The 15,346-nt window shown below is 41.5% G+C and overlaps 1 protein-coding gene across 1 annotated transcript; it reads right to left on the bottom strand.

The window, feature by feature from the left end:
- Positions 1–608: 608 nt before the first annotated feature.
- LOC103203416 (cyclin-dependent kinase 4 inhibitor B-like) lies at positions 609–10,456 on the bottom strand. Its single transcript, XM_007948410.2, has 4 exons — positions 10,328–10,456; positions 2,908–3,214; positions 921–1,036; positions 609–752 (listed from the first exon to the last, which is right to left on the bottom strand). Exons 1-4 carry the CDS (start codon positions 10,451–10,453, stop codon positions 609–611), a joined length of 693 nt encoding a protein of 230 aa, XP_007946601.1. The 5' UTR covers positions 10,454–10,456.
- Positions 10,457–15,346: the final 4,890 nt, after the last annotated feature.

Genomic DNA, 15,346 nt, shown 5'->3' with positions numbered 1-15,346 from the left:
TCATGTACCCCTCGGCGCTTCATTTCACAAAATGGCTGTAATTAAGTCAACAGCACCCAGAGGGTGGGCGCTCTGGTGGCGAAGTGCCTAGGAAGTTTGGTTAATTTACTTCTATGGGTCGGATCCGGATCCGACTCCACTCCAGACTCATTGGCAATGCGTTTTTTTTTTTTTTTTGGTTACCCCAGAGGGTGCGAGGCCCCATGAAAAAGAAGTACCGGACCAGGAGCTCTGGTGGCGTAGTAGTGCCTCAGGCATTTTTTGACGCTAACCAGAAGCCTGGCGGTTCAAATCCACCAGCCACTCCTGGGAAGGGAGATGGGGCAATCTGCGTCCATAGTGATACCGCCTGGGAAACCCAAGGAGGGGTCGCTATGAGTCAGATCAGACTCCACAGCAGTGTTTTTGGTTTGGTTTTGGTTTGGCTCAGGGCCTGGGTACACGTGAAAACTCGATTCAATGAAAGGCACCGAGACAGTGTTGTTCTTCTTATCTTTTATAACAACGTAGAAATGCCAATTTATAAGGATTTTTTTTTTTTTTTTTTTTGGGAAAGGAAAAGCAGGCACAGGTAAAGAAGAAATTTACTATTTGAAAATGTGCCGGCACTAAGCAAGCTGGAGAGAATTTGGGGACGGGTGGGCGAATGAGCAGCCGGCAGGATTCAAACTTCGAAGATTGAAGATCGATGCGCTCAAACTTCGAGGGACGGAGATCGCCCAACTCTCAGTGTTGCAGACGTCTAAGATTGGCTGGAAGCAAAATAGGCATTAGACAAGCAGTCAGAGAAGCGCGTCCCTCCCCATTTTCCTTTCTTGTAGCCCCCAATCGCACATTCAGGCACTGGCAGATAAGATTTGGGAATTGGGTCGCCCTCCTCTCCTATCCACCAACCCTCCGCAAAAAGTTTGTGCACTGACTCCAGCCCCAGTCAGCAGCTGCAGTTCCCTGAGCCTTCGGGATCCCGCAGCGCGTCGCCCGGGGCCCACCGCCGCGGTCCGCCACTTGCGCGCTCCCTGGCGGTCTAGGCGCAGACCTGGAAAGCGAGGCCGCCGGCCACAGGGTGGCAGGAGAAAAGTATTTGAGTATATAACTAGCACCACCGCCAGGCTCCAGGACGTGAATACAGCGCGTTGGCTTTTGCGCATCCCAGGCCACTCTGGTACCCGGCACAGACCAAGCTAGTTCGCGGGTAGCCAGAGGCCTCCTAAGACTCCTCAGAATGGGAACCGGGGATTCTAATCGTTTATTCTCCCTCCCCTACTCCACCCCAAATCCGCCAATGGCTTCCCAGCGCAGCTAGAACAAAAATCTACGCTTTATGCTATAAAATCTGGCTTCTGACTCCGCTCTAATCTGCTTGTGTGCGGCCTTGAGCCCATCTTTACGTCCTTCCAACCCACCTCAAAAGAGCTCTGGTGGTGCAGTGGTTCAAGCACTCGGCTGTTAACCAAAATGAACTCACCAGCTGCTTTGCGGGAGAAAAATCAGGCAGTCTGCGTTCCCGAAAGATTTATAGCTTTCAAAACCCTATGGGGCAGTTCTACTCCGTTGTGGGAGTCCACTCACGGCAGTAGGGTTTTTTTATTCTCCCCTTAATCCACCTCGTTCATTCCTGAGACAGTCTTTGAGGCAGATTCTCTCTTTGTCCCGTGGCTACTCTCTTCCTGCCATTCAAGTTCTCTGACCACTCTTTCTCGATTTCCTCCCCCATTCATCACTTCAGTCCTTATGCTCTTCATTAGTTTTAAAAACTCATTCTGTAGATGATCTTACACATAAAGTCTATTCCTATAATATAAGCTCTATGAAGGCAACATTTTGTCTTCTATCCCCAGCACCTAGAACACAATTGATTAGACATTAGATCTTAACTAAAGAATGAATTGGGTGCCTGGGAGGAGAAGCTGGGGAGAAAGAGAAGGAAAGAAAAAAAGAAGTCCTCTGGGTCTCCTCTAAAGCCCAAGAAGCAATTGCACTGCTTGAGTTCTGATGGTTTCCATTATTTTCAAAGCCATGTTTTACTGTAAATAGTTGCACATGTTCCAGGTATTGCTTCATTTATACATATCTTGATTTTAAAAAAATTATTAGTCCTCAAAAGAAAAAATATATATATTCTTAAAAGTTAGCACTTAAGGCAGAAAGGGGGATGGGAAGAGAAAAGCCTTATGAACACAGAAGACAAGGCAAAGAGGACCACATACCCATCTCCCTACCCCAGGGACCTATCAAAGAAACAGGGGAAAGGACGAGAAAGGAATCTGCATCCCAGAGAGTAATGCGAATGCTGGTGGGCAGAGGCTGGGAGCTCTGGTCCCATATGCTCCTCAGAAGTCCTGAGGGAATTTTTGATAACTCTGGGGAATGAAGGGATGAAGCGGCTGTTGAATTTGGTAGATTTGTGCAAAAAATTGGAATCAGGTGCATGGCAGGATTCTCCCACAAAACTCCAGGCGCAACTGGTTTGAAAATTGTGGGACTGGCCAGGCACCTAGATAAGCAAAATTGAGGCCCGGTGGTTGGATGCGGCTGGCCAGCAAATTTAGAAGGAAGAGGAGTGCTAGACCTCTAGCCTACTAGATCTTCAATGCTCTGGTCTAGCCCTTGAGCTACAGTGAAGGTGGTGTGTGTTTGGGTGGTGGCAGTGGTGGTGTACGCGTGTGCGCACACGCATGCTCATGGCAGCGGACTAAGATTTTGTATTGGGACATTCATTTAGGGCTATTTCCTATTAGTAGCTCTAACTAAGCTGCCTGATTCAGACACCTGGGCTCTACCACCGATTGCCTGTGTATGAGCTAAGGTGAAATCCAAGCCCCTGCCCTTCCTGGCCCCAATTTTTCTTCTGCGCTGCGTTCTAGAAGCTCTCAGGATTAAAATTCTTAGATCATGGGCAGCCCTTACCTGCTGGACCCTCTGCGGCATCTGCATAGGTGCCGCTGCCTCCTTCGGTGTCTCCGGAGGCCACACGAAGGTACCAGGCGACGTCATGGTGACCGCGTTCCTCAGCCAGGTCCACGGGCAGGCGGCCCCAGGCGTCGCGCACATCTAGCCGCGCCCCGCCGCGATGCAGCACCACCAGCGTGTCCAGGAAGCCCTCCCGGGCGGCGTCGTGCACCGGTCGGGTGAGGGTGGTGGGGTCTGCTCGGTTGGGCTCGGCGCCGTGGAGCAGCAGCAGCTGGGCCACACGGGGGCTGCCCATCATCATGACCTGCGGGGGGGGGGGGGAAGAGAGCGGTCAAGGCAACAGGCAAGGGCAGCATTCATGTAAAGAAATGCTTATTTCTGAAGCCCGAGATAGACATCGCAGCCATCCAATGCAGCGGCGAGTAGAAATTACAGGTCTCTAGTTTCCCCACCCCCACTCCACCCCCCAAAAAAGCCACCAAACTCATTGCCATGGAATTGATTCAGACTCATAGCTACGCCCATTGCGTTTTGGAGGCTGTAAATTTTTACGGTAGTAAATTGCCCCATATAGATGCCTCCCCCTTCCCCAATTCAACACAGTGTGCCTCTCAGTACACATTGAGTTACAGTGTATTCTCCAAACTTTGGCGGCGCCCCAGGCCCAAGGAGGACAATGCCAGAGACAGAGACAACAACAAAATGGTGAGGGGCAAGCTGGCTTTTTCCACTGCCTAACCATTCGCCTTTTTTCTTTTCTCATTTTGAGATGAAATGATCTAAACCACAGAGATCTTGTTTCATTCACTGCTGCATTCCCAAACCCAGAATGTGGCAATTGTCAATATATATATATTTTTTAAAATTAAACTTTTTTTGCATACATATTAAACTACTGTGAATTTTAATTTCTTTAAGTATAAAATGGGAGGGTTTGTCTAACCAGCCTTAGAATTCCTTCCCGTGGTAGGTGGAATAATATCTCCCTGCAGATGTTTGTGTCCTACTCCCTCAAAACCTGTGCATACATTACATGCCAGAAAGAATTTTGCAGAAGTGATTAAGTAAAGGATCTTGAAATGGGAAGATTATCTTGGTTAATTAGGTGGGCCCAACATAATTATATGTGTCCTTATAAGAGGGTCACAGTCATAGAGATGTATCCAGGGAGGGAGGCAGAGGACAGAGTGGAGAGAAAACGTTACACAGGTGACTTTGAAGACAGTGGAAAGGTCTACAAGCCAAGGAATACAGGTGGATTCTAGAATCTGGAAAAGGAAAGGAGATGGATTCTCCCCTAGATCTCTCAAAAGAAACATAGCTCTGTGAACCCATTTTAGACTTCTAATCTCCAGAATTGTAACATAATAAACTTCTGCAGGTTTAAGCAAACTTTTGGTAATTTGTTACAGCAGCAAAAAGAAACTAATACACTCTTTTATGGGGATGCTCCAGGAGCTTTGGTAACACAGTGCCTAAGACATCTGATGGATAACCAGAAGGTTGGTGGCTCAAACCCACCAGCCACTCTGTGGAAGCAAGACTGGCCAATATACTTCTGTAAAGATTTACTACCTCAGAAACCCAAGGGGGCTTGCTATGAGTCAGGATCTACTTGATGGCAGTTTTTTTTTTTTTTCTTAAATCATCTTTGAAATAAAAAAATTTCCAAAGAAGAATTTTTAAATGGCTGCCACAATCACAGAAACCTTAGAATATGGGTGATACATGATGGGTAGTTGTAGAGGATTTGCTTGGGAATAGTGACTGCATAAAGAGGAATAACTTAGTTACATTCTGGATTAATTAAATACAAATTACTTTATTTATCCAAAGTAAGGAAAAATAATAAGTTATATACTATGGTTGCTGAATCCTGCTGCAAAAGTGGGGAAACTAATTAAGTTAGTTTTTAAAAGGACAAAGAAAAATACATGTGAGCCAAATTACAGCTATAAAAAGAAAATAAAATATTGCAGCACAGTTTTTGTTGATCCAACCAAGTCATTCACTTTGGTCATAAAACCAGTCTTGATCTAAGATACAACTATTGGTCTCTACTCATATGAAACAAAAAGAGAATGAAGGAAATAAAAGGCTCAAAGAAGAAACTAGTCCATGGGACTAATAGACTGCATGACTCACAGCCTCTTCTAAGCTGCGATCAGAAGAACTAGGTGGTGTCTAGCTACCACTAGCACCTGCTAAGACCAGGGACACAATAGAAGGTCCTGGATAGAATGGGAGAAAAATGTAGAACAAAATTAAAATTCCAAAAATAACCAGTCCTCTTGGGCTAACAGAGACAGAGGAACTGCCAAGACTATTGCACTAAGATATCTTTTAAACTTGGAATTGGAGCTATTTCAGTAGGTCGCTTTTCAGCCAAATAATAGATTGGCCTATAAAATAAACAATATCACCCATGAGTTATATACTCCCTTAAATAATCAACTATATGAGACCAAATAGTCAATATTTACCCAAAAGCAAAGATAAGAAGGCAAAGAAGGGAAGGGACGCTAGATCAATGGAAACAGAACAGAAATAGTAAGAATGCTGACACACTGTGAAAACTGTAACCAATGTCATGGAACGATATGTATAAAAATTGTTAAAGGGGAACCTAATTTGCTGTGTAAATGTTCACCTAAAACACTACAAAATATTATTTTTCTAAAAAGAAAACACTATGAGGATAATTTACCTTAATAAACTGGATTACTAAAAAACACTGGTCTTGAATGTTTTTTCTTATATTTTACCTAATGAAAAATGCTGAAAAGTAGCCAAGCATTTATTTTTATTAATAATTTTCACAATTAAAAATCAATAAAAAATAATTCATTAAGCATCTGTATATATATATATATGTATGTGTATATATATATATGTGTGTATATATATATATATATATATATATCACTAAATTACTTTCATAAAAATTTCTATCAGTAAATAACTTTACAGATTCCTTCATAACATTTTTTCCTAGGAATTAGTTCTCGCAGAAAGCCGGTTGAGGGAACCTAGATTACAAAGATAAAAACTTTCAGAATGGTTTATGCTCAAAATGATAAATACATTCTTTGGTCAATAAAATGAGTCTATCAGACCAGTAGATGACTGCTAAGGGCTTCCCAAAAATGCAATTCTGTGACTACAGTAGATGTTAATTTGCAACTATTGGAAGAGTGTATTGAGGAGGGAAACATAAAAGAGCTGATTGTGTTGGAAGAGGAAAATGGTCATCTAGTTAGAAGCAAGAGCTCTCTGGGAGTGGTTCACCTTTCTAAAATGTCAAATCTTGACCTATAACCAACATCAGACCTAATCTTCCTCTATAGTCTCATCTTCCAACATCTCTCCTGTACTCCCTTCTGCTCTATAGTTAGCTACTCAGGGTGACTCACTTTTTAAAAAATGCCTTCTTATGGCTCCCACATACCATTCCCTCATCTCTCTCTCAGGTGCCTCTTTCTCATGCTTCATATCACAGTATTAAGAGTGCTGATTCTGAAAGATTCCCAGGACATACAGGTAGGCAGAGCTATCTGCTTAATCCTCAGTGCCACCTTGGAGCCAGCTACTAACTGGACATTTATTGTAATGCCCTGTATTTTATATCTGAAATAGCAAAGATACAGAAAAGATAGTAAATACTGTACTACGCATATGTGCACTATTTACTTTTTAAAATATCAACATGTTATTTTACTTTAGTGGTTTAAACTGGATAAAAAAGGAATAAAAATCAAAGATAAAAGCAATCAATGTTCCCAGTTCCCAGAAGCAACTACTCTCCTGAAGTTGTAGTGTGTGCATCTATGTTTTTATACTTTTACCATATTGTGTTTCCAAGCAATAGATACTATAGCATTGTGGATTTAAAACATACACAATTGGTATCACATTTTAAGAATATTTTGTAACATTCTTCACTTAAGTAAATGTTATGTTTTCAGATTATTGTATGTTGATTCATGTAAATCTAGCTCATTCATGTTGCCCGCTGCATTAGGATTCCAATAATATTATTATATCACAACTTATTTATACATTCCTTTACAGAAAGTCATTTAGTTGATATCTAAATTTTTAGCAACTATAAATGATCTTCCAATGAGCACCCTGATAAATTCTCTTGGTACTCTTGTGCAATAGTTCCTTTTAAGGAATATAACTAGAATTGAAATAGCTACCTCATGGGATATGCATATTTTTAGCTTAACTAGTTATTGACTGATAGCTAATAAAGAGACTGTAATAATTACTACCTCATCAATAGTTCATTAAATTTTCTGATTATACCACATTATCACTTGGAACTACCAATATTTTATTTTTCAGTGTGATGAGTGTGATTTAATGCTATATCCTGATGACCTATTATGTATTCAGATTTCTTCTGTAAATTGTTCATAACTGATGCATTTATCAATTGGATTTTATGTATTAATTTATATAAATTTCCCTTTCTTCTGCCATACCATTTTTTATGAGCTATATATGCAGTAATGCCTTACATTCATAATTTTATGTGTTGTTTATCCTATAAAAGGTTTTTTCCATATAATCAAATTAATAAATCATTAACTTTAAGGTTTTTTTTTAACTTTTAAGGAAATTCTTCCCTATTATGAGATTATACAACATTTTCCTGTATTTCAAAAATTTAAAGTCTTGCTTTACATAAGTAAGTCTTTAATCCACCTGGAATTTACTTTTGTATATGATGTGAACTGGAAATTCAATTTTCCTTTTTTCAATATGAAGGGTTATTTTTTTTGGTATAGTGGATAAGGCACTTGACTTACAACCAGCAGGGCAGCTCTTCAAATCTACCAGCCGCTCCATGGAAGGAAGATGGGGCGACCCAATTCCCTAAAGATTTACAGCCTAGGAAACCCAATGAGGGTAGCTATGAGTCAATGGCCGTGGGTTCAATTTGTTTTTTGGTTCATTGAATAGCACACTTTTTCCTCACTGATTTATAAAGCTATTTCTGTCATATAGCAATGTATTTATTTGTATAAAATGTTTGTCATGTGTTTATTGAGATAATTTTTTCCTTTGATATATTAATGTGATGAAACCCTAAATAGATTTTCTAGGTTAAGCCAATGTTAAATTCTTGAGTTAATTCTAATTTTCCATGGTATACAATTTTTTTGTCCTTGCCATTTTTTTACAATTATTTATTTTGTTGTTGTTGAGAATATGTACAGCAAAACATACACCAGTTCAACAGTGTCTACATGTACCATTCAGTGGCGCAGGTTACACTCTTCCAGTTGTACAACCATTCTCACCCTCCTTTCTTCCTTTTTGGGTTGTTCCTCCACCATTAACATCAATTAACTGTACCCTAACAGTCCTATCTAATCTTTCAAGCAACCCGGCATTTAAATCATAAAACCAAATCCACACCAAACTCATTGCCATCGGGTTGATTCTGACTCATAGCGACCCCCATTGGGTTTCCGAGGCAGTAAATCTTTATGGAAGTAGATTGTCCCATCTTCCTTCCACGGAGCAGCTGGTGGGTTTGACCTGCCAACTTTCTGGTTAGCAGGCAAATGCCTTAGGACTGCACCAGAGCTAGCAATCCAAAATTAACAAAAATAAATAAATAAAACTAGTATTTGTAGGGTGTTTAAAATTCATTGATAAAGAAATTAATTGGATTCTAACGCAACAAGCGCAATGCACTGCGGTGGTGGAGTCATATAGGACTCATAGAGATTTCACCTTGTGTTTCCGAGGGAGGGAGGCCGTATCACTACTCATTAGGGAAGGAGATTGCCCAGTCTTCTTTCCGAGGAGTGGCTGGTGAGTTTGAACCACCAGCCTTCTGGTTAGCAGTCAAATGCCGTAGGCACTAGGCCACCAGAGCTCCCTAATTGGACTCTAGCTGTTTTAAAAGAATTTTTATAAGTATCCTGTATTAAAAACAAATGTGGTTGTGGTTCTAAACCAAGTCATTTTGCCCCCATGTTCTTACCCTCCTAAGGATAGAAGTAATTATCAAGAGTAATTATCTAACTTTGTCAAGAGTAATTGTTAACTTTCTTTTTCCTTTTTTGTATCTACACAAATGAAGTCTCTTGTAACATATTTCAGGACTCCAAGGCCAAACTCGGAACCTCCAGGTTGCTGGAAGAATTTTGAGGATGGTAAATTATGAATCTGATATTATTTTTAAGAGACTCTCGCACTTTTCTTTTACAACCACTCAGCCTCTCTAGCTTCAAGATCTCTCCCCACTTCAGGTCCCACAAATCTCAAGTTTTAAGGCATTTTAATTTTATTTTTACACCTGTACTTTAAAGTGTGTAACATATATTTTTGTAGTATAGATTCAAGAAAGGAAGATTCATTTGTTAAGTGTGAGATCGAGTTATATTACTTTGTGTTAGGGAGTTTTTGTTTTTGCAGTGTACATTTGTTTTACAAAAATTTTATTTTTCATAACCAGAACTCATTGTCACCACTGGAAATAAAATTAGGCTAGTTGACTGCCAGGAAGAATTCGTTTTTAATCTGAGATTTAGGAAGTTAGTGAAAGCAAAATACACACAGCTCTCCCTGCTACCCCTCCCGCCAAGCCACCCACACAGTCGAAGGGGAGGAGAGAAATGAAACTTTTCAGTTGAAAACTCTATCCCAACTAATCTATATCAAGATAGCTATAATAGCAAAAATAATTGGAAATACTCTCAAGATGGTAACTAAATTGGTAACATTGTCTCCGGAGAGATCACAGTGCCCCCCCCCCCCAGCCTAAATTGGAAACATTGTCTCAGGCGGGATCACACCGAAGGTTTTTTTTTTTTTTCCCCATATAGGTTTTTATGTTCTAAATTCTTTAACACATGTCTACAATTTCCCTACTCATGTAAATTAAAAATAAACACTATATGTAGTTGTTTCTGAATTATTTCAGCTGATATTTATTCCAACATATCGGCAGTAGATTTTCACCCAAGTCCCTCTGGTAATGAAGATTAACTAATCTTCCAGTAACCCCTCTTCAGGGAGGGATCTGTGCGTTTGCGACTACCTAGTCCTAGCACCTTCCATTTCTTTAAAATTTCGCGTTTTATCTCAACATTCGTAGATTGTATATCCGATAAAGACTAAACCTCGGTCCCCAGCACGCCGAAGCTCCCCTCTCCGGATCTTCACACCACGTCAGAGGATCTGCACCTCGAGTGCCCCCTGTTTCCCCCCGGGGCTTCCTGCGGCCCCAGGGCCCTGCCGAGGAGTTCTCGGACCCTGAATTCCACAGGAAAACACCACAGGAAGCCTCCCCCTTCCCCAAGAATCTGAAGGCCACCTGGCTCTGATTCTCCAGCAAACCTCTTCCTCAAAGGAGCCTGCCATCCCCTCCTCCCGCCTCCAACCTGCTACCCACCTGGATGGGGCTGCGCCCGTAGCGATTCAGCGCGTTTGGCTGCGCCCCGGCCTGGAGCAGCGCCCGCACCTCCTCGGCCCTACCCCGGGCGGCGGTGGTGGCCAGATTGTCTGCAGTGGGCTCCATGCTGCTCCCGGTCGCTGCGCTGCCTCGTCCTCGAGTCCACCTTCCTCCCGCTGCCGCCTAGCGCCAGTGGCCCAGCCCTCCCTCTCGTGACCGTCCCGCCCCTTGCTTTCCTCCTCGGGGGCGGCGGAACTGACCGCCCGAGGCTCCGCACAGCTGCCCCCTGAATCGGCCTCTCCACCCCTCCCGTTGAGCCGCGGCGTCTTTCCACTCGAAGGGCACCGTTCACGTGTCCTCGGGGGAAGCGCTGGTTGAAGCGCTGCAAAGAGGCCCCCTGAGTTGGCCCCACGCGGCCAACTGCTGCACCGCCCTGGGCCCCCGGAGAGGGAGCCCCGGCCGGAAGCGGTCCACTCCCGGAGCACCAGGACGCGGCGGGAGCTGGGAGCCCTGGGACCCTCCTCATGCCCTCACTCGCCCCCTGGTCCTCCTGCCGCCCCACCCTCACCGTGCTGCCTCCCCTCCCCCGATACAACGGAAGCTCAAGCGTGTCTCTGAGCGAGTTCCCTCTACTACAGCTAAACCAAATTTCTCCCCAGTTTCCTTCTTCCCCTCTAAGCCGCTCTCCTGGTAACAGACAATTGCGCAGAGATTTCTGTCAAGTTCGAACCCGGGAGCTTGATGTCATAGGCAGAGTACTGTTTCCTCTTTATACTCAGATGAGTCGGGCAAAGCCATATGCTCTCTTCTTAATAAGGGCCCCACCGAGGAGCGGTAGTCCTGGTGTGACTATGAGGTGACGACCCTCCTTTCAGGTCATCAGATCACACACTTCCCTCTCCCCCATTTAGTCCTTGGGTTAAGCGTTCCGAGTCTACTGTTCTAGAAAGCTTACTTCAAAGGTTCCTTTTAAAGAGTCTAACGGTCGCCCCGTACTGGTGGCTGATATAAAACAGAATATCAACAGGATATCAATCAAGGTTGGCACCGGAAGCTGAGATCTATTTCACAGGGGTGGAAGAGAAGTCGGTCTATAAGTAGATAGGAAAGTGGTGAGGGCGTCATTGAGGTGACAGACCCCGTTTTTAATAAGCAATTCTTTCTCCACTAGAGAAAGTGCTTAGCTCTCTAGAGACGGGGTTGAGCAGCGCATCATAGTATGCACTCAGGCGCCTACACTTCCTGGGGCCACTCCTGGAACTCCTTCCCACTGGAAATACCACGCCATTTTCCTTAGCTATAAAAAGGGAAGTTAAGAGTGGGCCCTACTTCACAGGTTTTTTTTAAGTATTAAATTTACTGATGCACATACAGCATTTAGAATAGTGCTACACACGCCAAGCACGCAGTATCTGTTAGCTATCAAATAGTACATTTGGAGGATTTGCTGACAATCTTGTGAGGCATAAAAGAAAATGTTTGGATAGACCTATCAATAGCATATAAAAGAAAAGGAAGGCCAACAAGATCTTAATCACAGAAAAGGTGATGGTGCACCTTCCATCACCCCCATCATTAATTAAAAGTTAAACAGAACTAAAGAATATAAGTGAAAGGAAACAATAGTTTTATTTTTTTCCTATGATTATTACTTTCATGCTTTTAAAAGTATGTATTACATTTAAAAATTGTATTAACACCTCTGGTGGAGCAGTGCCTAAAGCATTTGACTGCTAACCAGAAGGTTGGTGGTTCAAACCCACCAGCCACTCCGTGGAAGGATGATGGGGCTACTTCAGTAAAGAATTAATGGCCTCGGAAACGCAATAGGAGTCACTATGAATTGGAATCCACTCCAGGGCAGTGCACTTGGCTAGGTTTCATTGGTAACTTCAGCACATACTTAGTTGGCCTACCCAGCTCTGCTTAAAAGTCAAACCCTGTCTGACTTCTCTTAAAGTCCCAAAATACACTGCTTTACCTTCAATTTATTAGGTCAAACAAAACATACAGTTTTTAAATTTAAGTATTTATTGGATGTTAAATCTCATATATATATATATATATATATATATATAAACTACAGTTTATCACTACTGTGCCTTCTATATATTCCTCCAGGCATCTCTCAAATATCTGGGCAGCAATGATTTGAACAATTCAAAATGTAGATACAAAATCTAACATTCTTTTAATTTAGCTAAGACATTTTACGATAAAACCTGTTGCCTTCCAGTTGATTCTGACTCCCTTTAGATCTTGTGAATAGGCAATATATTGGAGAAGGAAGCACGGAATGGAACCATACAAAACATTTCTTGGATGCATTAGAAACAGATATAGAGGTTGACTGCTTTGGAAATACCAAGAACAGGTTTTAGACATGTGTTCACTAGGTCAGGCACTTGGAGCAGAGCTCCTGAAAGATTAGGGTATCCTTGGGTGAGGTCCTTTTGTTCTGGAAATTGATCCTGTATCTATAATAAATCTATGTAAGTACTTAATAATAACGTGAAAATATTTCCCCTTTTTTTTTCTTTTCCCTAAAGAACCTTTCATTTTGCCAATTTATTCAGCCATATCAGTTCAGATCTGAGAGGGAAAACTACAGAAGAAATGAACCATGATGCCAGGGATGTTGGTGCTGGCTCTAACAGCCTTAGCTTTCTTATCTGTAAAATGGGATCATAATGTATTTCGTGGTGTATGAAATAAGATGATGGACATCAAAAAACTTTCTAAGTTCTGAAGTTTGTTGTTATTGTTATCTGCACACTTACCTCTCCTCTTCTCTGAGAATGACATGGTCTTGGTTTCTGCTATCTTGGCAGTCTTGAAAATCTATACTATGAAGTTTAAACCTGTCTCAATTCTAACTAGTCTTTTAAGGAAAAAAAGAATACACACTACCACTTATTTATTTATCCAACAAGCTCCAAGGCTAGGAGTAGAGCATGGGGGGTTAGATTCGGCCCTAGAGTCAAATGGCCTAGATTCAAACTTGAATCTCCACTTAAAAGTTCTCTAACTTTGAGCAAATTACTTGTCTTTGGTTCTCAGTATCCCCATCTGCAAAATGGGGATAGTGATAGTACTTTTTGCAAACGGTTGTTCTGGAAATTTAAAGGGAACATAACATATAAAGCACTTAGAAGAGCAAAAGGAAGCAGAGGTTGACACCAGAAAATGAAAAGGGGCCAAAATCATCCTGTTGGCTTATGTGAAAGGCTTCCTAGACAGTATGACAGCTGATCCCAACTTGAAGAAAAGTATAGGAGATGAAAGATGGGAAGGAATTATGGAGAAAGACATTCCAGGCAGAGACAGGAACACTGCAAAGGCATGAAGGTTTAGGAAAACTGAATGTAATTCACTGGAACATATGGCAAGAAGCTGGAAAAAGCTTCTGCAAATGAACCTGAAAAGGGCTGCTCAGAGTCAGAAGGAAAACCAGGAGTAAATGTGATGGCAAGGAAGTGAGGGCACATATGTAGATTATTCTTTCACAGCTTGTCATGGTAGCTCAAGGTGATGTACAGTGAAGGGAAGCAGATGGAAGGCAGAAGAGACCTAAGCACCCACATACACTGAAGGAATGTGCCAGGTGAAGAGAAAGAACAGTTAGAAAAAAGAGAAATAGGACCTGAGGTCCCTAAAGGTATAAAAAATGGAATCCAATACACAGGGAGGCAAAAAAAAAAAAAAAAAAAAAAAAAACCCGACACAGGAGATACAGATAGACTTGAAAAGGAAAAAAGCATCAGGGCAGGAAGGAATCGAGGTACTTCTTTCCATTAATAAAGAAGCTGGTTTGTTTGCAAAGAATGAGGATAAGGAGGTGGGTTAGGAAGTTTGTACGGTGAAAGTTTGGGATATGTTAAGAGAAATTTGGAGTGGGCCTGAGTGGGACTCAAGACAGAGGTCTTTTCATTGGCTGAAGGACACAGCTGAGGATGGAGATGGTGACACTCTAGGAGCACCTGACTACTTCATTTCAACCAAAGCAAGCCTTGCAATGGTACTGCTCCAGAACGCTATCATCAAGGAACAGTGATATTAGATATGGACATTAATTTAACACAGCAGAAGAAACAGGAAGGTATCTGAGGAGATATGTTTTAAAATTAGGTTTTGGTTCTGAAGAGGCAATGGAGGATTGGCTAGGTGATTCTATGATAAACAGGATAACTTTATTAGGAAAATAAAAGGTGGTGGAGAAATAACTCTGGATTGATATATTTAACCAAGTGATTTTTGTTTTCATTTTTTTTACTCTGAAATCCTTTGAGACTATATTTTAGCTTCTATGTCCTTATCTTCAAAATGGGCTCTATCCTTTATACCTCATTGTATAAAGGAAATTGTTATATCAAGTGAGATAATACATACAAAAGCTGTTTTAAAAGCATATGTCTCTTTACCAATATTCAATTACTATTATTATTAAAAACAATTCACAATATAGTTTGAGATTAAAAGTAATATATACATACATTATCTCTTGAAATATATATATATATATATATATATATATATATATAGCCTGTTTTGTCAAGCAATGGAAATTTTTGTACTATGTGCATGCATTAACCATTTCAATTAATTAAGTAAACATAATAAAAGTTAGTAAACAAAAGTTTTTTTCTTGAGATTTATCATTCATAACTTTATTGGATAAAGAGTAACTGAGTACCTACTATATGTAAGGCACTTGATTTAATGTAGATACAAAGAGAGGAGGGTCCACAAACAAGGGCATATATTATCAGCAACCATCAATATGTTTGCTTCTCTGGAGGAGGAAGGTGGTCTTTGATTGAAATGGGGCTTTTGAGGGGAGTGAGTCTATATTAACAATATAAGAGAAGGAAGACTGGGGTGAAACATTCTGAAAACCAACATCCCAGACCTGTGTTGCCAGAAAAAGATGTTGTATTTCAGGATCTGGAGATGATCCTATAATTAGAATTTTCCTTAAGAAAATAAGAGCAAGGTCTTCATCCTGTAATGGGGAACCAG

This window comes from Orycteropus afer, unplaced genomic scaffold (assembly GCF_000298275.1).
Source record: "Orycteropus afer afer isolate SDZICR_OR568_19922 unplaced genomic scaffold, OryAfe1.0 scaffold00216, whole genome shotgun sequence".
Classification (NCBI taxonomy): Eukaryota; Metazoa; Chordata; class Mammalia; order Tubulidentata; family Orycteropodidae; genus Orycteropus; species Orycteropus afer.
Note: the sequence above shows the minus strand (reverse complement) of the source record. Positions and strands in the feature narration are given on the sequence as shown.

Excerpts from the sequence above, each read along its gene's own strand:
- LOC103203416 (XM_007948410.2), bottom strand. The coding sequence starts at position 10,453 with ATGGAGCCCACTGCAGACAATCTGGCCACCACCGCCGCCCGGGGTAGG. Across the intron at positions 3,215-10,327 it reads ACGGGCGCAGCCCCATCCAG|GTCATGATGATGGGCAGCCC; the intron begins GTGGGTAGCAGG and ends CCCCCCCCGCAG. Across the intron at positions 1,037-2,907 it reads TGCCGCAGAGGGTCCAGCAG|GTCTGCGCCTAGACCGCCAG; the intron begins GTAAGGGCTGCC and ends CTCGCTTTCCAG.